The sequence below is a fragment of the Pagrus major genome, chromosome 16 (assembly GCF_040436345.1).
Source record: "Pagrus major chromosome 16, Pma_NU_1.0".
NCBI lineage: Eukaryota > Metazoa > Chordata > Actinopteri > Spariformes > Sparidae > Pagrus > Pagrus major.
Genome location: NC_133230.1, coordinates 25,455,883 through 25,481,809, shown reverse-complemented (window position 1 = coordinate 25,481,809; position 25,927 = coordinate 25,455,883). Strand labels below are relative to the sequence as shown.

Genomic DNA, 25,927 nt, shown 5'->3' with positions numbered 1-25,927 from the left:
AGAATAATGCCTGCCTACCTCCACCTCCCCCCTCCTTTCATTTTCATTCTCACACACTCTTCAACTGACTTCTCGATAGGATAGGAGGGAAGGAAAATGAGAGGTGTGTTTGAGACTGCTACGCGGAGCAGAACTGGATAGGCTGTGGGAGTAAAAGAGGGAGGGAGGGTGAGAGAGAGAGGGAAGTTACAGTGCTCTCTATCATTCTCTCTCCGACCTGAAGAACTGGAAGGAGAGAGAGAGAGAGAGAGAGAGAGAGAGAGAGAGAGAGAGGGGAGAGCTTGAGATGGCTCTTGGCACAACTGAGTAGCCAGCAGACACCACAAGTGGACCACACAAGCCAGAGGATATCAGTGGATACTTGACTGCCTTTTCTCGAGGATTACACTTGGTGTGACTATTCATTCGCTCAAACCTGGGGACAACGCAATAGCAGGTAAGTCACTTTCTGCTAATGAAAGAATTCTTGTTCTCTAACCAGAGACAACCACATGCCTCTGGCAAAGCAGAGCCTCTCAGCTGTTCTGCTTTCAGACTGAAATACAGGAAATAGCTCAGGTAGAGCACAGGTGCTTCTGCTTCACTGTCACCACTCTGTGAAGCCAATAAAGGGCATTGATTGATAGAAATCCACTGGCTTGGCTTCATTTCAGCTGTGGTTAGAGCTTTTCTCCACTATATGAATGAAGCAACTCTTCCCCAAAGTGTTTATACTTTTTATACATTCAACTGACGTGGATTTGGAATTGCTCGCCCATTAGAAGACAAGGGACCACTCTTGGTGCTGTTAACGGCGATCCAGATTTGGCATTGTGACAGAGAGTCATGAATCAAACATTACTCCATGAATTACATCTTATGTCGCTGTATGAATAAGACCATTTAGTGTGAGGGCTTTTGTGCTTTGCTTGTGGGAGGAGAAGCCCACAACTTCACCAGATGACAGGGGATGATGGTGCACTGAGATGAGAGGGAAGTAATGCAGTTTATTAGTCAGTTAAGGCACACACTCACGCAACTTTACTGCACTTAGTGTACACACACAAAGTACAAATAATCACACTGCTGCTCAGCGTTAAGAAGCGTCTGAGGCCTTCAGGAGCTGCAGCAGGATGTCATCTTTCATCCTGAATATTTATGGATGTGTATGTAATGACGCCAAAGTGAATTCCATTTCATCTGCATGAAGTCATCAGACACATGGCTCCGGCTAGCTGCTGTCCATTTGTCAAGGCTGCATCACTTTGCCTCAGTAAGCCCAAAAGAAAATATGAAATGTATCTCACCCTCAGCAAGGGAATGTAACGCAGGTGTGGCTTGCTTGCGCTGCTTGTCAAAGATCCTTTCTGTCAGTGTCCAGGGGCTCTGTGCAACCTCACCCTTCCTCCTCCCACCCTCTCCAGCTGATGTGGCCCCTGTGCACTCACTGATATCACCGCCGACACAAGACAAAGAGAGCTATCGGGGCCGATATTACTCATTAACATTTTTGCGCTCGGTCCAGTTTTATCTAAGCTCATCCGCTCCGGCTCTGCACAAGTCTGCAGAGCTCAATCAGCCAAATGGCCACTGGAGAAAAAAGACAGATTTGTGAACTGGGCAGTTATCAGTCGCCGCTTGTAAATGAATCAGTCCTACTGTAAATCAATAATGTGCTCCCTGTTTGAACTGAAAGCAAGCTGGCGAAGCTTGGGTGTTTGCCAAAGCAGCATTGATTTGAGATGCACTAAATGTGTCACTGGCTTACCTCATGACATTACTATGACTCTATGTCACTTGAGTTGCTCATGCAGCAGGGTGACATACTGTAATTTAGCTGAGAGTTGTGGCGGTAGCCTGAACACGAGATTCTGAGGAGGAAACAGAGAAACTGTACCGAGTGCTTGCAGCATGTGCAGCATGTTTGCAAAGAATTGGTTAACACAAAGAAAGAAGAGGATAAATACCAAATAAAATAATTTGACTGAGAAAAATTGAAATGTTTTGCAAGAACAAGACAGCATGCGTTGAAGCGGAGCTGTTTCAAAAGCACTGATTCCATTATTCTTGCACATTATCAACTCACTGACCCCATTCCTGTCTTGCTATGAATGTGTTTCTGCGCTAGTGTGTTGAACATGCGTGTCCGTGGCTAATTCGTTTGAAGACATGTCTGTGTGCATGAACACAAACACAATATAGTAAGAAGGTGGAGCTCACTGTGGCCAGTTAGCGGGTGTCTTCCTCCCCGTACGTCTGCTGGGCCTCAACAACAGCTGTCACTGACACATGCACAGCTCCAGTCGTATAAGGGCCTCTAGTACTTGAATTCCAAAAATGCAGTTTAGACACATTTGGATATTTCGCAGAACAGTCAGTGGTACTTATAACTCATGTTCCCTCGGTTTAAAAATAAGTCCTCAAACGCCATGGCAACCCAAGATCTTCTCAAGATCACTTGATACGTGGTGAGCAAGATGGCACAGTGGATTGACTGGTTCTTGACATGTCATTAGAACAGATGAGGTCATTCTTGAAGTTCTCGTGCAGTGGAAATATATCCTGAGTGTCGCAAATGGTTCAGGCTCATCAGAGTTTATTGGGCTCTAACAGTTAATTAGCACATGAATCATGCATTGCACCACTCAGTGGCAGACTCGGGATGCTTGAGGGGTGGAAGCGAAAAAAATAAAAAGAGCACCAGCTGTATGCGGTGGGGCACCAGTGTGCAGCAAGTTGTGATACATTTACAGTGAAGAGAGGGCACTTCACTATGTGTTCTCCACTGGAAGGGCACCATAGAGGTCTCTTTATCACGTGTCCACCACTGGAAACCCCAGTGGAAACTTTACCATGTTTTCTCCACTGGAAGGACACCCTAGAGGACTCTTTACCATGTTTTCTCCACTGGGAGGGCAACCTAAAGAGCACTTTATCATGTTTTTTCCACTAAAAGGGCACCCTTACTTTATCAAGTTTTCTTATCTGGAAGGACACCGTAGAGGGTACTTCATCATGTTTTATCTGCCATAGGGGCATCCAAGGGGGCACTTTTGCTGCCTTTTTTTCGAACATGGGGCCACAGGGGGGCCATATCCCCCCTGCATCCCCCCCTGACTGCATCTTTCTGAGCAGGATATTCTTACTTTAGTTTGATGAGAGAGACATTTTAAATTCCACAGAAGGGATAGATTAGTTGATCTCAACAGTATTCCCACCCTCCCTTCACATCCCATGCTTTTCTTCTCTCATCCATGCTTTTTGAGGGGAAGTGACTTAATCATGAATCTTCAGTGAACTGGTGTGTGATGATGATGGCAACCAAAAGATCTCATCTGTCCAGTGATGTAACTGTCATGAAGGGAGAAAAACAGCCTATGTTTACTGAAAGCACCAAGATGAGTACGGCTGGTCTCTGTGGATGATTGTCCGTTGGCACTGAAGACCAAATGTCACACTGTAATCTCACACAAACTGTCGACGAGACAGAGTTCTTCAATCCACTGCCGTCTTAGTCTTTTGTCCCACCTGCAACAATGCATTCATTGTTCCTATGATAACCAGCTGCTATTTTTCTCTCAGAAAAAAGGTAAACGACAGACAAAAGAGCACAGTCACTGTAGCAACAGAAAACAATACAAATGCTCACCTACAAAACTGAAACGGTTAGTGGTGGTGGAGATTTGGAATTGGATAACCAAATTTGGATAGCCAAAATATGTAATTATCATTCCAAGCAAACGAGAGTGGGACATCTTCAAAACAGTTTCCACCTTATAAAGATGTTAAAGGTGCAGTATGTAAGAATCGGCCACCTGTTTAATTCATACTCAAAACGAATGGCTAGGAGGCACCATATCACCAAAGTAACTGCTAACTCTTTCTAACTGCAGCTGCCGTTAGCTAGTAAGCTCAGTTAGCCGTGTAGCAGGTGGTACAGTAGCTGACTCAAGTATGTCTGGACTGTGAGCTTGGAGCAGTGGGGAGTGTTGGTGTTGACGCTGCTAGCATAGGAGCCTTGGACCACCAGGGCTAGCTTGTTAGCATGTTAACTTAAGTAGATGTCTCTGCAGCACAAAACATAGACCTCTTAGACATAATGTTAACACTAATATTTCTTCACATTCTGCTGATGATCTCAGTTATTTTTTTTAAAAAGTAAAATTCTTACATATTGCACCTCCAAGGCTAATGTGTTAGCAACCAACCAGGCGACTGACCATTAGTTTTGTTGGTCACCACCTGACAATTTAACGTCCAAAAATGGTTCTCCTTTTACCATTGTTTTGGTCTCCACCACCTCCTTGGAAAAAAAACATGTAGCTCTTTAGCGTGCCAGATGTTCTTCTCTCTTCATCAGCTAGTTGCTAACTTTGTCTATCATTCGATGCTGTTCTTGGTTTGCAGTTGGCTTATCAGAATTGGTCTGATAACAAGACTATGAATCTACAGTCATTTGTCTCTATTAGTTAAATGCTAATGCAAGCATGACAATATGCTCACAATGACTAAATTAAAGACTTCACCCTCTGGAGACCATTTATGTTTGTATAAAATTTAATGGCAATCCATCCAATAATTGCTGAAATATTTAGACCCACTGACTGACAGACTGATATTGCCATCAATGGAGCCATTCTTCAAGCACGGCTGCTAGCAATGGGTTAGTAAAATCATAAAGACTTAACCATGCAGTAAAGTATTGAGGCCTCAAGTGTAAGGTGGTAATAAACTTGTTCTTTTGGGCAAAGCAAGAAAAGCAGAGATGTAATACCCCAAATACAGCCATCATTAAAGGGTAACTCCACTAATTTTACACTTTAAAATGTGTTTACAGGTCTTGGGGCGTACTACTGCACATGTGAAAAAGTAATATACAGAAAAACCCTTTTGTGGCTCCAGAGGAAGCATGTGATCTCCAGTGATGTCACTCATTGGCTAAATTGCATTGTAGGTAATGTAGGTGCCAAGTCTTAAAAAGGTACAAGAATGCATTAAGTAAAAACTTGATATCTTTTGTTCTGCTGTAACAAATTTGACCAGTGGACTTTTTCAAAACCTGATGCCTACATGAATGTCCTGTCTTAAATCACTTAGATACCACAGACTTGCTTTTATTTTTTAACTCCCAAATTCATATCTAGGTCTTGCAGGGTCACCAGCAGAAAATTGTCTTAGCTTAGATGATGACCAAACTTACCACCAAACGATGTTTTACAATCTTTATCACTACCAGCCGATAAGAAGACAGAACTGAGGAGTGCCCACAGTCTACATATTAACATAAAGATCTTAATGTACAGTCTATGGACAGGGCACATCAGTGACACATTACGTGACATGAGTATATGGCAATTGTACTTCCAAAAAATCAGTTAACTCTTGAGGTGGTAACAGTGCAAAGGTGCCAATGTAGCTACAGCGACAAAGTTCCTCATAATATATGAACCACAAAAACCAGTGCCATTAAAACAACGAGTCTGTCCATTCAAAACAATACATTTAACTGATAAAAACTCATCAGTGGCATGCTAAAAGGCCCAACATTTCTATGCTGCACTACACAAGAACCCCAAACACGGATTAGTCTTCCTCTAAAAGACAATATGGGACCACTTGCCAACAGAGAGAATTAAATCAGTGGAATTCTGATCTTGTTGGCGTTTAGACGAGAATTCAGACAAATGGCTGACTCCATTACGTTGTGTCAGATCTAAGAAAGCTTCATCCATATGTTGTCTTGCCATTTCTATTCATAGAACAGCCAGAACTCGATCTCCTCCTTGATGTCAATGCCATAAAGATGGTCTCCACTCAAGAATCTGGTGCTTGATAAGTTGGTCTTGGTTTACAGACACTCAGTAGATGTTACACGGGGAATTGCTCCGCCTTTTGACACTTCGACTTGTTCAACTCTTAAGAAATAACAGATGTGTTCATTATTCCCTTCATGTATGCTTATTAAACCAATTACAGACACAGATGAATCATGTATTCCAGCAGCTGCACCCATCCATATGTTCGGAGACAGTATGCCGCTTTATAACACTGAGGGTGGCATGTTGTGTGAAGGATTACAATATGCATCAGAAACTCCCACACACATCAATATTCATTATGCGCGTCTCAACTTGTAAAGATTCGCTGATGCTCCAGTGAGTAGCACAGGGATCATGTAAGTTCATAAAAGTGAATATTTAACAAAGCGTAAGCACAACCATTAAATATATGTCATGTTTTATAAGTGACTGATCCAGGAACTGAGTCTTTTATGAAGCAAAGCAAACAAGCAAGTCATTAATGTGAGAAATTATGTGTAGAGAAGTACCTTCATTCTCGGTTTGCTCATTATTGAAACCTTAACTGTCGAAGCTACGGTAGGCTGCAGTGAGAGGATCAGGTTAATGTGACATCAGGAGAATACTACAAGATGAAACCCACCACTGACATTTTGCTCCAGTACTGCATGCCAACGTTAGAGTTATTGTCGCTATTAGGTATTAATAGACGCCAAGATGTCAGGAAGACAAGCTGTGAATGTTTTGTCCATGAAGACTGTGGAAGACTGTTCAATTTACTGGAAAAACACTCCTGAAAAGAGGAATCTTCAGGGAATGTGTGCAAGTCTGAGTCAGTGTTGCTATCTGATGTCATCCATCTCTGCCTAAAGCCTCTTGAACATGGCTGTTATGTAAAATCTGACCCCAGAGGTCACTGGCCGTCTAGGCTGGAACACGCTGTCCATCAAACTCCTGGAACAGACCGCAGCTTTGTACCCTCCCAAAGGGAATAATAGGTGCTTACAAAACGTTCAATATCAGATGGATGACTTGTAGCTTCGGATCTCATCCAGTTTTGATTGAAATTCCCATATCTTGGCGCACTAGTGTGTTTTTCTTGTCAGGACGGGAGAGCTCCTCAAGCGTGCTGCATTTTATCAGTGTCCTCTGGCAGAACAAACTGCCAAACGCTCGCATGCAAAGAACATTTCCCACTCCTTATTTAGTCACATTGGGTTTGTGGTGTGAATATATCAAACTTGCTGAATCAAACAAGTCATTTTTCCTATAGGATTATAACATTATTTGCAGCTGCTGTCCTCATTCCTCATCTCTGGTAAATTAATTTGGCCACAAGTCGGACTTTAACCTCTCACTTTTTCTCTCTGTGAGAATAACACACCGCAGTGCAATGTTCAGCAGTATTATAGGCTGATATATTAGGAGATTAAAGTGTCTAAGGAGAAAAAACATGTGTGTTGCTATTATAGGGCTTGGGTTAAGGGTACCAGACCCCATCATGCTAATGTTCTTGCTAGAATTTTATAGATCTCTAACTGGGATATCTGTACATCTGTACATTTTTAATTAATCAATTAAAATCACTTAAAACCCAAAGGTGACATCTTCAAATGTCTAGTTCTGTCCCACCCACAGACCAGAACCCAAAGATGCTCAGCTTAAATTAAAGATGCAATATGTAAGAATTTTAGTTGAAAACATTAAGAAATTGCTTAAAATATTTAACAGTTTGGTGACATAAGTTCAATGTAAAGTATCTCATGTTAGTTTTATGATCATGTTGAGTTAATGTGAATAAATTAAATAACTTAATTCTGATTAAATGAAATAGCTTAGTTGGTAGAGCAAGGGTCCAATGTACAGGGGCTTTGTCCTCGCTGGAGCAGCCCAGGGTTCAAGTCTGACCTGCGGCCCTTTGCTGCATGTCATCCGCACTCTCTCTGACCCTGTTTCCTGTCATGTCTCTGAGCTTTCCTGTCAATAACTTTGAATTAAATGTGACTCTATACATTGAACTTATGTAATACAATAAGATGGAAATTTACATGGAATTAAATACTTAAAGTCACTGTTTTTGATGTTCGCTGATTAAACTTCTATTCATTAGCTAATAAACTAAGTGTTTTGATTATTATACTGAGCGTTCATCACTGATAATATGAAGTTAATCTAACCAGTGTTACAGCCTTCTTCCCTGCTGATGAACACTATTCTTGCATATGAAATTCTTGGACTAAATGTAATATCAGTCTGATAAGTCACACAGTGAACATCAGTGGTATTCACTAACTTGATGACCACTGACAAAATTTTACAGCCCCTTTTTTCACTTTGGAATGGAGGCACGTGTTTCGCTGGGGCCTATAAATACTTATATATGTGACAGCTGGACTTGCCCAAACCGTGTGATAAACCGCTTTAAATTTAGGCGCAGGCCTTGACTGGGGCCTCGCTGGGTATTAGGCCACCCTTTTATATTTGAAGGCACTGTGGCATTGGATTCTGAGCAATCAGTAACATTGTGCTGATCGTTTAGATACCATGAATATGTGAGTGGGCATTGTGGCGGGTTGGCGCAGACCTCAGAGTAAAGCCTTATTGTCTGCCAGCCATGTCTACTTTATTTTCTATAAGGACAACTGGGAATGTTGCATGTCAGACTGGAATGCAGGTCACGTGGCCTTTGGAATTCCCATATGTTGCTCTGGAGAATTCACTACAATGAGGCTGCAGTGACCAGTCAAGGTGGATCAAAGACTTGTCATCAATAGGCTGTAACGACAAGCAGACTTTAATGACAAATTCTTGTCAAACAAAGTCTTGTCATCAGTAAGAGTCTGTGAAGTTGTAGTGGTTATGACAAACAGCTTCAGCTGTCAAGGGAGTGTTTTATATGAATCTATCTGTGTAACTTAAGAAAACTTAAAGCTGCTATAATCAACCTTTTTTTGATGATCAATAGTTCATATTAACAATGGATCAATGAAAAGGGTAGATCATAGTGACAAATCAGCTCTGAGGTTTCCCTCAGTCCTGCAGAGCATTTTAGGTTCTTTCAGCCCATTGTTTTGGTTTTAGAAAAAGCCCTAAAAAAACATCTGCAAGCTAAGAAACCTACTTAGCACCAGCAATGTTTGACAAAGATAGCATCTGATGCATTTTAGTGGACCAGTTGCTAAAGGGGCTGATATTCCCCTCCTACATGTCTTGGAGTTTCATATGCTCCTCATTATTACATAGCTCTGCTTACCTATACTGTAGGAGTCAAACAGTGATCCATTCATTCCTATGTGACCTGTGTGATCCCCAATGTGTTTGCAAAACTCTTCCTTTTTTCTTGGTCCAGAATATGCCTCAAGTTCATCAGAAACAAGGTAGTTTGACAATATTTGTCAACATTTGTGTGGGAACCCTTTTCACTGACCTTTAATACATTGGTATTGGTCAGTTTAATACATTTAGATGGTGAGTTTCTTTGCCCTTATATAATTGGTATTGGTAAAGCTTTATAATAACCATAACTAATAAATTGTTGATAGATTTATAGTTAATTAAACTTAAGTTAATAGTTTTTTCTGTGTTAACAGACAATTTAATGCTTTTTAAACCATTTATCAAGCAGTTGTTAAGGTTTCTTGAACATCACTTACAACTTGGCAATTCAAAATAATGTTTAAAGATGAACTACACAGTATTCATTAACCATTTACAAAGAATTCTCGACATTAGCTGCAACTTTACGTTAAACAATTGCTTAGTAACTGGTTTATAAAGCATTTTATTGTTCGTTAACAGTGAAATAACAATAAACTTGAATTGAATTAACTATAAATTAACCATTTATTAATTATGGTTATTATAAAGTGTTACTTTGTTATTTTTAGAATAACTTTGTTGCAGTCGTTTGGCTGTCAGTTATAACTTCACAAACTCCCACACTCTCCCGCTCGCTCTGTTGACCGGGAGTGACACCGTGAAACGAGGCGAGCTGTTACAGTAGCTCCTCTGGATTTTCATGGCATCAGCCCAGAAATTAAAAATAAACCACTGAGTGCCTAACTCAGCGTCAACCATTTTGTCTTATTTAGGAACTCTGCCCGAGTCATTTACAGTACTGCACATGTTTCTATGTTTAATCACTCATGCCCCCAGTAGTGCCTGTTTTAATGCCCCCCACCACTGGGCAACTCTCTGGCACTGCTTGAATGGTGGAATAAACACTGTAGGCACTTGTGAATGCGGCTGTGCTATGACATTTGACTCAATGATAGTGAGCCCACAGCTGAAACTAATAGTTATGGATAGGAAAGAAGGCACTGCAATTAATCTCCAGTTAAGAACCTGCTCTCGTTGGAGCCAGTGTGCACTCACTGAACTCCCAGAACTAAGATAAGGAATCCACTTAATGTGTTGCTTCGTCAATTTTTTTTTTCTTTTCTGTTTGAACTGTGAGATGCATTCACGGTTATCTTGCACTCGTCCCTCTCATGTGCTTCGGTCTTTTTCCTGCAAACAGGTGGGATTCAAAGAGACTGGTTTCAAGCATCATTAGAATTCACTGCAGTCTTAACTCCACTGACCACTATTACCCAAGAAGAAAGACATTTTTCTTGAACTAAACCTTTGATATACTCGCTTTCAAACCCTTCAACACTGCATACCCTTCTGAAACAGCCTGTTCACTTTCATCACCTTGTTTTAATCTAGTTGGACTGACTCAAATGGTAATTAATGTTCTAACATGAGCTTCCCAGATTTCAGATTGTTTAAAAGAGATAAGTAGTTGTGTGTGTACATACTGTAGCATATATTGCACCATACATACTGTGTACAATGTGCATGTACAGTTCATCACTACATCCAATCCTGTGCTTGAGAGAAAATTCATGACATTTTGGCGAGCTTGCTCAGGATGTCTCAATACATGAGTCAGAGGTCAGGGTGCTATGACATCACAAGGGTGCTACGGTGGGGATTTTGAGGGCCAGGGGCGTCTTCTGTTTGCAATTAAAAAGCGCTGTTGATGTCATATCTGAAATCGATCACAAAGAGTGCACTCGCTGAGTGACTCAAGGCTGTTGTTTGAGAGCTTAAACAAACAGATGCCTGAACACACACAAACATATAGCTATAGACTTAAGCACATTCACAAAGAGAAAAACCAACACATGCATACCTTATTGTAATGACCAACAGCGCGTGTTTGACCATTTACTGCAGTGATTCCCAACCATGTGTGGGCCTACTTGTTTAGCTAATTTGAATAATGAATTAAACTTATTTTCCACACATCTGTGTTAGCCAGGAAAGTAAAAAAACAAACAAATAAATAGGATTATTAGCATGATACTGATCTTCACTAGGCTGCGATACCCAGTAGGCTACATCCACCCAGCAACCACCTTGAGTGTTGCCATTGAGGGTGCATTAAAACTAGCAAGCAAGCAGAAGAAGTTAAAAAGTTTGATTAAGTAGGCTAATGGTTAAATACATATGTAGGCCTATCTAAAAGGAATTGTTATACAGTTTAAACAGTTAGCTAAAAGCAATGGATAAACAGCTACAATTATTATGTAGCTAAAAGTAGTGGATAAAAAAAATGAATGAATAAATGGTTAAACTGTCAAACTTCCATTACTGCAAGTAATAGTGGTACGAATGCAAGAGTGACCAAAGCGACTTGTGTTTGATGACATCCACTTAAAAATTATGAACAGCCAACAAGGTTTGGGACCTCTGAAATAGTGCACTGCACGAGTTAACAATACATGTATACTTACTCAATGTTAGTCTCCCAGCTCGCTGTATGTTTAAGTAATCAAGGCTACAAAACAAGCATGCTACAGGTCACCTCAGCGTGACTTGTGCCGTTATGAATGATTAATGTAGTAAAATTAAATTTAGAGTCTGTCATCAACGGATTTATTTTCAGGATCTGGATAAAATGTTTGACTCAGATGTTTAATGTCAGCAGAGAAGGTTAGAGCACCCAGGAGTGCCACAAATGTGCTTCCAGACCATCAACACTCAGCGTGAGATACACAACCGTTGTGGAGACTGGGACGTGTCAGGAATGCACACACCGCCATACAGCACACAAACACATACGCACACACACGCTGCCAGGTTATTATGGATCTTTATTCCAGATCTGGAATACTACATAGGACAATGTCATCCTGTGTATGTGTACTCCATGCTTGTGTTTGTGTTTGTGTGGGTGTACATGCCATTGTATAAAAGTGGGTCAGTAAGGCAGCGAATGGGAACTAGCAATATAAGGAAATGGTAGTTGAGGCCTAACTCATAAAACATGTAAAGTAGACATATGTTCAGAGGATTCAACAAAAACAAATGTGTTTCTTCTGTTCTTGGTGCAGGTAGAGCATGAGGTCCAAAAGCGGCGGGGTGGAGAGCCCGGCCAACGGGGTGCTTGGGGTTCCACAGGCTGACCATGATGTCAGCCACGAGCAGGAAGTGGGTCTGCCCGTGAAGAGCCTGATGGCCAAAGTTCAGCAGATGGAGGGTGAGGATAAGGTGGAGATGGAGGTGATCTCTGACAAAGAGAAGCTATTGATTGAGCCCCCTGAGTTTGGAGAGAAAAGTGAGGACATCTTGGATCTGTCCAAGAAGGATCTGCTGAAACTGCTGGGGATCATGGAGGGAGAGGTTCAGGTGGGTTGGGTGTTGTGTCCTATTGTGTTTGGCATGTCTTTGACCTTTGACCTGTGGTAATAAGTAGGGCAACAACAATAATGAGGGAAAGAAAACATACCTACAGCGTGAAAGGCAACACAAAGTCAGTTTGAATGGGAAGTGCTTCTGCTGTTATTGGATTGAGTTGGACTGCAATTTTCTGCACAATAGCTCTATCTTGTGGCTGACAATGGCAGTTTAACGTGCCAGAGAAAACAGGCAAATGTGCCCTGTGTTTACCAAATGGCTGTTTTGGAGAAATCTGGAGTTCATGATACACATGTGATAATGGTTTAAACACTCTGAACTGTAGAGTACAATTGAGCAATTGTCCAGATGGAGTGAAAACACATTCCTTCTCTTCAAGTCTTAACACTGTATCATTTATCATTTATCTGTATATGTCTCTGTGATTTCAGGCCAGAGAAGATGTTATCTGCATGCTAAAGTCCAAGCCGATTCTCCCAGAGGCCCTTGAATCACGTTATGGCTCTGCGGTACCCGCTTCGGCCCTCCAGGCCCTGCAGAGGGACGGCTTCATCACTGGCACTGAACCGCACAAAAACAGTGTCTACCAAAAGCCAATGGTTGAGGTGAATCACCAACTGTCAGTCACAGCATTTTTTCTGTTCAGCCTATTTAAATGTTTTTGATGTTTTAAAGGTGCACTACGTAAGAATTTGAGTTTAAAAACATTAAAATTAAGTAAAATCAACAACAGTCTGGGCAGGGTATCTATGATAGGACCGCTAGCTGCATGGCTAACTGATGCTAACTGCTGCTATTTAGCTAACCGCAGCTACAGTTAGCATCAGTTCGTGGTTATTCTGCCGAAATGCTGCCCCCTGTTTGTATGAATTCAACAGGTGGCCAATTTTTACATATTGCACCTTTAAGTAATTGCCCCATGCTGCTGTTGTATATGAGCTCTAAAAATATTTGAGAAAATATTAATTTGTAGGAATATTTTTCTCATAACTTCTTTTATTCTGAAAATCAGCTGTATAAATATTACAGTGCAGTTTAGCAGTGACACTCCTGGACATCTTTCAGAAGCCTATTGCTACAAAAGGGTTTGGCATGTTGCACCACAGCAAATAAAATTCATTTTTCATACGTCCATGGTCCTCGCATGTGTTTGTGTGTTTCCCTGTGTGTATGTGACAGTGTGTCTTTGCCTGTTCTCAGCTGGAGCGACTGCAGGAGAAGCACAAGGAAACGTACAGGAGGATGCTGGGTCAGCTGCTGCTCGCTGAGAAGTGCCACCGCCGCACCGTCCACGAGCTGGACACAGAGAAGCGCAAACACGCAGACTACATGAACAAGAGCGACGACTTCACCAACCTTCTGGAGCAGGAGAGAGAAAGGTGAGGAGGAGAGGAGCTGGAGCATGAAATTGCCACACCATTGAGACAAGAGGGCAAAATCCTTGCATCAGATTAAATTCTAAACCTTAGAGTGACATTTCTGTGGACCTGGAGCAATTTCCGATTTCTTAAAAGATGTTATCCTTTAATAAGTATAATAAACAAAATAAAATGGTATGTAAATGGTACGGTATTGTATCGCCTGATACAAATTGTAAAGTTGTAACGTTTCAAATTAGGAAAAACAGAAAAACAATGTTCATTATTGGGAGGGATCAAAAAAGGAAGAAAAGAGAACAGAGCTTTACCCTTCACCAAAATATATATGCATATGTTACCACTCAAATACATATTGTTGTCTAGATTATCTGTGGAACACAGTTCAACATACATTAAGATACAGAAAAATAGCAGTTCGTAGAGGATAAAATGTTTTTATAAGTTCAGTGTTATAAAAAGTACTCAAAAATCATACTTGAGTAAAAGTAACAATATCATGTTGAAATATTACTTTGGTAAAAGTGAAAGTCACCCATACAAATAGTACTTGAGTCTTAAAGTATCTGATATTGAATGTACCAAAGTAACAAAAGTAAAAGTGAATCATACACATATTTGGCTCTGATGCAGCATGTAATCTGCAAAGTAACTAGGAACTCAATCAATCAAGTAATCAAATAAATTTAACAGTGTACGTACAAGATTTGCCTCCAAAATGTAGTGAAGATGGAATTTGTTCTTAAGTACTTGAGTAAATGTACTCAGTTACATTCCATATGCAAACAGAAAACTCAACAACTCAACTGTCTAACTGAGATGATATTTTATTCATTATTTATTTCTTCACTACATTATCATCATTTATCAGTGCTTTTAACCTTGAAACTAACTAAGTATATTTACTCGAGTACTGTACAGATATAAAATTCAAGGTGCTTTACTTGAGTATTTCCATTTTATGGATCTTTACTCCTACTCTACTACATCTCAGAGGTGAACATTGCACTTTTTACTCCACTGCATTTGTCTGGCAGCTTTAGTTACTAGTTACTTCTCAGATTGCTTCCTGCCCACCGAAAAAAACATATCTTCAGATGTGTTGATCTTCAGATGATGTGTTAAAAGTCTTAAAGTATGTGATGTTAAATGTACTTAAGTATCAAAAGTACGAGTAAATTAGTCTAATTTTACATTTTAACTATCAGAATTTGTGTTTTTAATCTGATTGTTGATCAAATAAATTAATTAAAAAATGTTCTACTTTGGCTCTGATGCAGCATGTAATCTGCAAAGTAAAAAGTACAATGTTTGTCTCCAAAATGCAGTGGACTGGAAGTATAAAGTAGCAGAGATTTGGAAATACTCAAGTACAAGTAACTCAATATTGAGTAAATGTACTTAGTTAAATTTGATCGCTGTGTAAGTTGTACCATACGACAACATTAAATGTCAGTTTAACTTTATTTGCAATGGTTAAACAAACAGGGGGTGGAGTCATGGTGAAAGGGAAACAGGTGAAAGACATGTGGAGGAGAAGAGTGGTGAGAAAGAGGAGGGAGAAAACTGAAAACACTAATTAGACAGAAAACATACAAATACTGGAAAAAGTGGACATTACATTTATAAAACCAGTGTGGACATATAATGCATAACAAGTGAGCGAAACCAGGGAGAAATCAACATTAGAGAATGTGTGAAAGATGGCCTCATCAGCCAAGTGACCCACCAGAGAGAGAAGAGAAGGGGGAGGAGCTGGTTACTAAAGTGATAACCTCACATACCTTTGTTTGACAGAGAGGAGGGAGGTGGAGTGGAGCATGTAGGTGAGGAAGGGGTCAGGCTCTTCACTGTGGGAAAGAGGGAGGTGAGGGCCAGAGATGGGAGGAGACGAGGCCACTTGGTGGGGGAAGAGGAGGGAAGACAAGCGAAGGACTAAAGGGCTTTGAGGAGAGCAAATCTCCCATGACATCATCTGTGAAATGAAGTCATGGCTGAGGTTGCGACCTGGGCTTGTTGGTCAGGAGGAGATGAGGGATGAGAGGTTGGGTGAGGAGAGAAAGAGGGTGTCCAACATCAGAGGGGGGGGGGATGGTTACATCACGTGTGCGTGGAGGGCCTCATGGAGATCAAACAAGCCTGGTTGTGAAGGCGTAGATGTGCACTGAATGTGTATAAGAGAGGGGGGCCCTACTAATTAACGTACTCACAGATGAAAGAGTTTAATTGGCCGTTGCTTGTTAGGGAATGTATTTTGTAGCAATTCCCATAACGCATCTCTGTCCATTCTCACACAATAATCCTGGGAGAGGGGGGTGTTGTAGTCATTCATTTTAAATTGTACATGTAGGCTAATAAGTATTTTGCTTTGCTTATTAGCATACACAGTTAGCCAAGAGGCATTATAACATGTGTGCAGGAGACAGAGTAAGACAGAGAACATCTGTGAGGTACTGTACAATACAGTGTATGTATACATATAGTCAGTCATCTGTAGAGCAGACTAGACCACGTATGTGCTGCATTTCATGAACTGTCAAAACTTCAAACAGTTCATGCTCAGCACTGACCCAGCAGAGGCACTGGATCCTTCTCTTCCCCGGGCTTTACTACAGGACACAGGAAACAGACCATGGAAGCTAAATCACCGTAATGACAGCTGAACTGCCATCACACACTGTGGAGAGGGCTGGGAAATGAGCAGCAGACTTTAGCTTAGTATCATAGCTGGTTTCATGAGACAGGAAAAGAGTGTAGTCACGAATCAAAACATTTTAATAAAGAATTTGGACTTGTAAATCAATGTACTCATACCTAAATTAACTTATCTAGAGTAAATTTGAATGTTTTTTGAATGATTTATGTGGAACTTGTGTTGTATGTGCAACTTACACTATTTGGGTTTTGTAAGGCTGAATAGAGTAGAGTGTTGTAAGACTGCTGAGGACTTTGTTTGACTGACATTCTGCTGAACTTGACTCCAAAACATATTTCACCTGAAGCGAAATATACACTTGACTGAGTACAGAATTAGGGCAGAGATCAAAGCATGAAAGTCAAGTTTGTGGTTTTCACTTTGACGTGCAGGCACATTTGTGCATCTTATGATGTTGACAAAAGTAGTTGTGACGGTAAAGGTGGGCCTTTAGCAAGTAGTGAAAAGAATAGTCTAGAAAGGGGCACCCCAGATGTTTCTAGTGAAAAAACAACAATTAATATAAATTGATTTAAGTTGTTAATTCTTTAAGTAAAAAGTTCTTAAAGTAAAAATGCTCTAAATTCGAAGGATCCCTAATTATTCAGAGTCAAACTTTGCATAGATAGTCAATTTAGGTAACTTAGGATCCTAGTACCATTTTGCATATAATGTATATACATAGGTTTCTGGCCTTGTTTCCACAAAGTTCAGTTCAGTCACTTCCGTTCATTAGACATTAAGATGGTTATTTTTGTGCTTCCATTGTCAAACAACTTGTGGATGATACCAAAATTCATACTCTGGGGACCATGAATGTCTGTAGAAAATTTCAGGGCAATCCAACCACCTTCGGTGTTTGACTTGCCATCCCTTGAGCCAAGCTGCTAGCATGGCTAATAAAAAAAATATGGAATCTAGGCTATTATGATCAAAACTTTTAAACATTAGGAACAGGAAGCCTCCACTTTGAAGCATATGGCCCAAATCAAAAGTGAGCTACCACGTACTTTTACTTGATCCTTGGTTTGCATGCAAGAAAGCGATGACCTCCTTCTTATGCCAGGTAGTTTCCAGCAGGTCCCTTGGCTCGTGCACAGGTCGGCCTCTGTCACCTCGAAGAAAACGTGGAGGGGTTGAGCTCTGCGAGGTCTTGATTTGTCAGCACTCGCACTGCCCAGATTCTTCTATCTGTTGCCATAGAAGGACACAAAACTATGACTTAGAGTCATGAAAAGTGGGCGAGAGAAAATATGTATCCAAATCATAGATTAATTGATGAGATTACAAAAAGATTCAAAAATGCATGACAACATTACTTTCTTTGCTCAAACACAATAACACCCAATACCTACACAGAAGCGTGCACATGTCTGCCATGTCTGGTACCGCTCTGTTTTGACATTCACTCTGTCAGGTGAGATGGAAGCGTGTCATCATCTCGTCTTTATCAGTGCAATCTCCTCCAGCCATCTGGGTGAGAGTGAAGAGAGAAAAGCCAAAGGTCTTGTGCCAAACACCTGCAGGAATGCAGAGGACGGGCACAAGAGAAGCAGTTTCTGACTGGTAGCTATCAGCCATTAACACCTTCTCAAAGAGCAGAGCAATTTATATGTCAAGAAGTTAAGATATTTAAGAGACATGGTGGTATGTGTAATGATTCATGGAAGAAAAAGCTCTTATTCCTCAAGAGTTTCAAAGAGTGCGAAGTCACGCACATGGAATGAAAATGCAGACCTGAAACTGGAAACAAAAAAGTTTGTTTTCTTGTCATTTTAAAGCCTTCCCACAAAGACTCCACATTATTGAGCCGTCCGTCAGCAGATTTTGTACATACAGTATATGCAGACCTATTATGGTTGTCTTTAAATAGTCCGATGCTTCTGATTTCTCTCTTTTAACACCACATCAGTCTTATGTACTGTACACTATCACTGACTCTCTTGCTTAACACGAAATGCTTTTTCTCCGTCAAGAGAGGTCATTACTGTACAACACAGTGTTTTGACAGCTTTTTGGCAGTTTGTGTCTGCTTCAGTCCTTAGCTTCCTGACACAGGGGGACTGCAGTGCCTCTGAGCAAAATTCCCTAGGAAACATGGGATCTGATGAAAAAAATGTTCTCTTGCAGAGGATCGTACCTGTGTATTTGCTTAAGAAGCGTGTTTCTATTTCTTTCGCACACACTAAGAAGCTGGAACCCTCATTCAAACAACTAAAACCTAAAACCTAAAATGCACTTCAAAATGTTAAAATGCAGAGGCAAGATCCCTCTCTTGTTTTTCTGTGTTGAATTTTCAGAAGTGCTGTTTTCCTTGTGGTTGAGCATTAAGATTCATCGCTTTTTGCCACTTTGGACTGAACAAACTGTTCACAGCCAATTTGTTGATAATTATTTCCTCCTTGGTAACATAGCACAGGCTTGCTAAAATGTGGTTCCTACATGACTGGACCACTGGAGCCAATTACGACTGACATCATGACTTTGACCTTTGCATGAAAGTAATTTTAGAGTGCCAATTTCTAGGCTATCACTGACATCTGACTGTGTAAGTATGAATTTTAAGAGCTGCACTCTGAGATCTGGATGGCTCCTTTGTACAGTAGCCAGACCCACTAATTCCACTTGGCAACGAAGGCTGCTGGTAATATAAATCAGTGTACTAGATGTTTACTGTCATTTACAAACTGAGAATTAACATGTAGAGTTTCAAATTGAATTTGACTTGCAGGGAATTAGGGTTATAAAAAATGTTGTTTGTTATAAGATTGTCCGCATCTATACAGTTTAATGCAAAGGTCAGAGCATAGCACTTCATAAAACTATTGTCATGGTTACATATCCTCTCAGATCTTCTTCATCTCAAGGGAGACATCCAATTCAACCATATCTGGTTTCCTCATCACATGTAGACTTTGCAGGCAGCCCAGTTCAAGTCCAGTTTCCCCTCGAGTGGAACTACAGCAGACATTCTCTCCTGTCTCCTGTACCAGTGAGATTATTGCTTCCGCTCTGCAGAGGCAATATCCTGTGCACTTTGGAAAATGGAGATATAGTTTCATTTGCACCACAATTGCAACTGAACCTTGAAATATGTTAATATTTCTTCACTCATTGTACTATCTTCTTACATTTTCTGAAAAGAAACATCTCCAGTTCTGTTATAGTATATATATATTCCATCAAACATGTAATGTTTTGCAAAAGCATGAAAATTGGGGGGAGTTTTGCAAAACACTCCTCCCGTGGCAAAGGTCCCACCCATTTCACAGTGTCCACAGCAGAGCAGCACAGACACTCTTGTACACACATCACTGCCTTATATGGATGAGGTGACATCACTCACGAGAGGTCCCGGTCGTGCTCCACTGTATTTATTCACCTTTCATTGTCCTGATAACATTCTTGGAATATGACAGTGGAGGATCTGTAGAAAAGGAGGCTACTTCTTTAACGTTTTAACTGGATTTTATGTGATCCCAAAAGTGTTTATGTGACAAGAGCATCCATAGTGGGTAAGTTTTAAATGGGATTTGTTGGAAAGTTTCTGAGATGTTGTGTGTCCACAGTAGTGAGGCTCTTCCATGTTGTGCTGGTGCCTATATTAATTTGGGTTTTTTTTTGCATTGCAAAAATGTTCTGGCTGAATATTAGCATTTCCCTGGCTGTGTACAAGGAGAAGATGCAGCTTTGCATTCAATCTGCTTTGCATGCATTTTGTTGGAGCTGGACATGAGAATGGACATGAGCAGCATAGAAAGAAGCTAAGAGAAAAGAGGACCACTTGGTGAGGGGGTATTGGTTAAACTTTCTAGCAGTTTGTGTTCTTAGTCTCTATGCCAACAACACGGATGAAAATTGCAGAAGTGTTGGGAGTTGTAGTTTAGATTTCTGTCCTTTTTACTTGTTCTGCATAGTACAGTTGTACCATAGCATGTATGATTTTTCTTTTCTCTTACACTGTCTAAAGTGATCAAGTGTTCTGTCAACTTCTGTTTTCTCTCAGAGAGATAGAAATGGCTTCAAATGTTAGCCAAATATAATATTTTGTGTGGTTAAATAGACAGTTACTGGATTTCTGTCAATGATAGTTGAAAAGTTTTTAATGAAAACTTATGTCTTGGGTTTGTATCTTGGGGATTTCTGTTTGGAGATGATCATTTCCATAAAGAGAGCACACTTTGACACTCAAAACTCTTATAAAATGTCTGAATAGATTCAGGATTTTCACTCGCTGCCATTGAAACATTAACTGAGATAAAACATTGCATCCTGGAATTCAAATTATACATATTTCCACGACACAATGGCAAACACAGCTACATTGTACTGACTTTAAAATTAGTAAAACACCAAACTAATCCTTGCCTTTGTTTTTCACTTCACATTGTAGACTGAAGAGGTTGCTTGAGAACGAAAAAGCTTACCAGGTAAGAAAGGAGAAGGAGCACTCTAAACGCCTGGCCAAGGTGCAAGAGGAGCTGGTCAAGTTGAAGTCCTTTGCCCTGATGTTGGTCAATGAGCGCCAGCAGCACCTGGAGCAAATGGACCAACAGAGCCAGCGGGTCCAGGAACTCAGCCAGCAGCTGCAGCAGCGGGAGCAGGCACTGAGTGAAGCCAGGGAGCGTGCTCAGGAGGATGGCCACAGGGTGCTTAGTCTGGAGGCTGAGCTTAAAGAGAAATCTGCCAAGTTCACCCAAGAACACGAGGAGATGAGCGCCAAACTGGCGAGTCAGGAGATCCAAAACCGTCAACTCAATGCCAAACTTTTAGGGCTTTCGCATAACGTGGAGGAGCTAGAGGGGAGCAATAGGGCCTTGAGGAAATCTGAGGAGGAACTGCAGGAGCTGAGGGAGAAAATTGGCAAAGGGGAGTGTGGCAACTCAAACTTGATCACTGAGTTGGAGAACTTGCGCAAACGGGTGCTGGAGATGGAGGGAAAGGATGAGGAGATTACGAAGACTGAAAATCAGTGTAAGGAGCTCAGAAAGAGGCTACAAGAGGAGGATACTAAGAGTAAAGAACTCAGGCTGGAAGTGGAGAAACTCCAGAAAAGAATGATGGAGTTAGAGAAACTTGAGGGTGCCTTCAGCACAAGCAAGGCTGAGTGTGCACAGTTACACACTGCTCTAGAGAAAGAAACGGGCCTGACCAAAGAGCTCTCAGATGAAGTCGTAGCCCTCAGGATCCGAATGAAAGAGCTTGAGTCTTCTGAGCTCAAGTTAGAAAAGTCTGAGCTGAGCCTTAAGGATGACTTGAGCAAGCTGAAGTCACTGACTGTTGCTTTGATGGAAGAACGAAAGACCCTGATGGAAAGAATGCAGTCAGATGAGAAGAAAAAGAAGGATCTGAGTGAGATGGTCAAAGTTGAGCAGGGTAAAGTTATGGAGGTGACTGAAAAATTGATAGAGGAAAGCAAAAAGCTCTTGAAGTTGAAATCAGAGATGGAAACCAAAGTAGAGACTTTAACCCTAGAAAAGGGGGAGCTGAGCACTAAGCTAGCCTGCGAAATGGATAAAACTAAGGATCTTAGTTCTAAGGTCAGTCAAATGAAAAAGAGGTTGGATGGGTTAGAGCAGGCAGAAAAGCTCTCAGTGAAGAATTCAGTAAAATGTGAACTTGGAAGAATGTCCGACCCCATTAAAAGAGAAGATAACAAAGTAAAGGAGCTGACATTTGAAATTGAGCGCCTGAAAAATCGTCTCAAGCAACTTGAAGTAGTTGAGGGAGATTTGATCAAGACAGAAGATCAGTACGGCATGTTGGAGAAAAGGTTCATGACCGAACAAGACAAAGCCAACATTCTTTCCCAACAGGTGGAGGAAATGAGGAATCAGATAGCACGAAACAAAGCAATTGAAAAAGGAGAGGAGGAAAGCCAAGAAGAAGACCTCCGACAGCAATGCAAGAGAGAGGAGGTTAAAACCAGAGAACTGCAGGCTGATGTTGTAGCGCTCAAGGAGAAGATCCATGAACTGATGCACAAGGAAGACCAACTTTCTCAGCTCCAAGTGGATTACTCGATCTTGCAGCAGAGATTCTTGGAGGAGGAGGAGAAAGCCAAGAACATGGGTACTGAAGTTTTCCATCTAACCAAAGAACTGGAGGTAGCTAAACGTCATAGTCGGGCACTAAGGCCCAGTTTGAATGGGAGGAGAATGGTGGACGTTGCTGTGACATCCACAGGAGTACAGACAGAGCCATCGTCTAGTGGGCCATCAGAGGAGGACACCCCAGCTGTGTTCATTAGGAAGTCCGTTCAAGAAGAGAATCACATCATGAGTAACCTCAGACAGAAGTGCCTGAGGAAGCCAACAGAAAAGAACAGTGCTATTGAGCGTTCACCTTCATCTGGCAGCGACCTCGGCAAGAAATCCTGGATTCCCTGGATGAGGAAAAAGGACAACACCCCTCAAGAGACCAACTTAGAAAAGCCTCTGCATTTTAATGGAAATCATTTGCCTTCTGACCTGACCATGTCCCATAAGCAAGGGCAGCCTTTACGCATCCGAGTAACACCAGACCACCAAAACAACATGGCCACTCTTGAGATCAGCAGCCCCACTGCTGAAGACTTTTTCTCCAGCTCAGCTCCCCTCAGCCCCAACCCATCTCAACCTAAATCCAGAATCACAATCATTCCCACCTACTCTGCTCCAACCAACAAGAGAAAGTCCACCACTGGACCCCAGGGCCCTGAAAGAGCCAAGTCTCCAGTCACCATCACAACGATATCCAGAGCCAAATCTCCAGAAAGCAGCCGAGCACCCTCCTCTGCATCAGGAAGGCCCTTGTCCCCTGTCTCTATTATGACAGTGAGCACTGCTATAGTCCCTGAAGCGTCCGCCTCCCCAGAACCCCAAGAGATGACCATGGGCCGAGCTGTGTTCAAGGTTACCCCCGAGAAGCAGATGGTCCCAATGCCTATACGGAAGGGCCCCAACAACAATAGCATCATCACCACTGACGATAACAAGATCCATATTCATCTAGGCAACAGCATCACCCCAAAGATGGTAGTCAGACCAGTGGCTGCTGTAACAGAGAGCAAGGAAATGACCTTATCAACAGGGACAGTTTTACGCTCCCCCCGCCAAATTACCACCACTACTACCAGGAGCACACAGAGCAAAGTGATGAGCAGTATCACAATTTCCCCTGTCACATCCACCACCTCCAGACCCACACACAACATGGTAAGTTTCTCCTAAAGGTTTCCTTCATCCAAATTATGAAATGACATGTTTTCTTATTGATAGCTTTGGTTTAGTTTGTCCATTTCTTTGAGATTCCTGCCGAACAGCAATTTACTCTAGATAATCCACAGATATTGTTGCCAACAGTTCATTGGAAGTACTTGCTGCTAAAGAAAAAAAAAAGTAGATTTGGTAAAAAGTAGTACTAACGAAAATTCCTTTCACCTCCACCTCCACCTAGGCAGATATCTCAAAAATTGGGCAAATGAAACACAAACTATCTACTTTGTTGAGCACCTTGTGAACGCAAAAAAACTTGTTGCCCACAATGTTGAACTATTTCTTTCAGATGCATCAAGTCTTTTTTGTAATTGTCTGGCAACAGTTTCAAACTCTCTATTACACATGCAATGTTTAATAAGGCAAACATATGTTCACTAACAGCTTCATCTCACACTACTAAGAATGCTAGATGAAGCAAAACTGTGTTGGTCTGTCAGTGGACCTTATAATATGCTCTTTGTGGATCAAATCGATAGTGTGACAGAAATGGCCCCATGGGCAGGCCTCAGAACAGCAGAGCTAATGATGTGGCATTTTGCCACTCTGCTACAATCATGCAGTAATTTATCGTTGTAACTGCGTGTTTACATTCACAAACAGCTATGCAGGGCTCATTGCCCTCTGGCTGACACAAAACACTCTTGCACCAGTAACAGCACAATGAAACCTTGCCTGGACAAGTGCCCACCCACTGGGTTTGAAGTGAAAGAAATATTAAATATTTACATTTTTCTTTCACACAGTTCTCATAGCACATATGAGCAGTTACATTGTTTAGAAATTCAGAATTCCTTTTTTCCATAATGGGTTTTGCCCCATTTCCATATTTACTCTTTATGTTCCCCTCAAGTGCTGCCCTGTTTTCATTTTCCTGCCTGAGAAACTGTACTCTTTCTCCCTATTGTCAACAGACTGGGCCGGATGCCCAGACACCTCGCACAGGACTGACCCGCATCCCAATGTCCAAGAGCCTGAAGACAGGGAAGGCTGTGCTGGGATCCCTGGGGATGTCGGGGGGAATGAAGCTAGAGTCACGAACTGAGAGTCAGTCTATGAGGATAGAAGTTAAAAAATCCACTGTGAATAGCAATACTTTACAAAATGGAGGAAAAGCTTGAAAGAATAGTACCAACAGAATAACTTTGTTTGTTCATATCTAAATATGATTCTTCAGCACTCTGGTGGTGCACAAATACAACTCATTTAGACAAAGACAAAGAGGCATTTTTGTGTAATTAAACAAGCGAATTTATTTCTCATTTTTGTAAAAATGTTTTGTACTTCTTATATCCATTTCTGCCATTTAGATAGAAACATATTTTTACTATATTAACAGTGTGTATTGTGATGGGCATTTGGGTTAAATATTATGTCAAAGCGTGCTGCTACTAACTGCTTCTTGCTTTGAGTGGTTGTCTCACACATGAGAGGAGTTTGTTAAGAATATTTTATAAGGACACATTATAAGTCAAAATACTTGTTTTGATGTAAATTATGTTTATTTTTTTCTGTAAAGGATTTGTACTGAAAAGTATTTTAAATAAATGTAATGACAAAGAGTAGTGTGACATGCAAATTTATGTTGGAAAAGAAGAAAAACAAATATGGAGAGAAGACTTGTGTTCAACTTTGCAAACAGGACAGCTCTGTTGCATCTGAGAGTTTCATCCATGCATAAGTCTTGCTTTTACAATCAAAGGTCTGATCAGTTCCATTCTGACTTGCCTGAATAAACTTCGACTGATTATTTTTTGAATAATGGACATTTGAATTTTCTGAATTTGATAAGCAAAATAAAAGAAAAGACTTACAATGTTAAATCAAATTTTAAACTTTCATGACTTGAAAATACCTGCTGGAAATCTCAAAGAGGGGGATTCAAACCACTTAAGTTCAAATAGGTAGGCTTTGTGGTTCCGAGTAGCCTAATTTTGAATGTCAGAGGTATTTAAATTTCAATCCATAGTTGATAAAATTTCCCAATAGGCTGTTAAATTGCTTATATTCAATTTTTTGTAGAATTTTTGCTTCCATGCTTGGAATTTAATTGTAAAACTGTATAATTAACACTTCCTTTTACTATACATATCGCATCAGATGTTGTGACAATGTGACAAAGGGGCGTCTTCGTTT

At 41.0% G+C, this 25,927-nt stretch overlaps 1 protein-coding gene across 1 annotated transcript; it reads left to right on the top strand.

The window, feature by feature from the left end:
- The first annotated feature begins 348 nt into the window (after nt 1-348).
- LOC141011229 (filamin-A-interacting protein 1-like) lies at nt 349-25,248 on the top strand. Its single transcript, XM_073484492.1, has 6 exons — nt 349-436; nt 12,161-12,455; nt 12,896-13,069; nt 13,665-13,843; nt 20,929-23,731; nt 24,706-25,248. The coding sequence occupies exons 2-6, from the start codon at nt 12,168-12,170 to the stop codon at nt 24,910-24,912; spliced, it is 3,651 nt and encodes a 1,216-aa protein (XP_073340593.1). The 5' UTR covers nt 349-436; nt 12,161-12,167; the 3' UTR covers nt 24,913-25,248.
- The last annotated feature ends 679 nt before the right edge of the window (nt 25,249-25,927 follow it).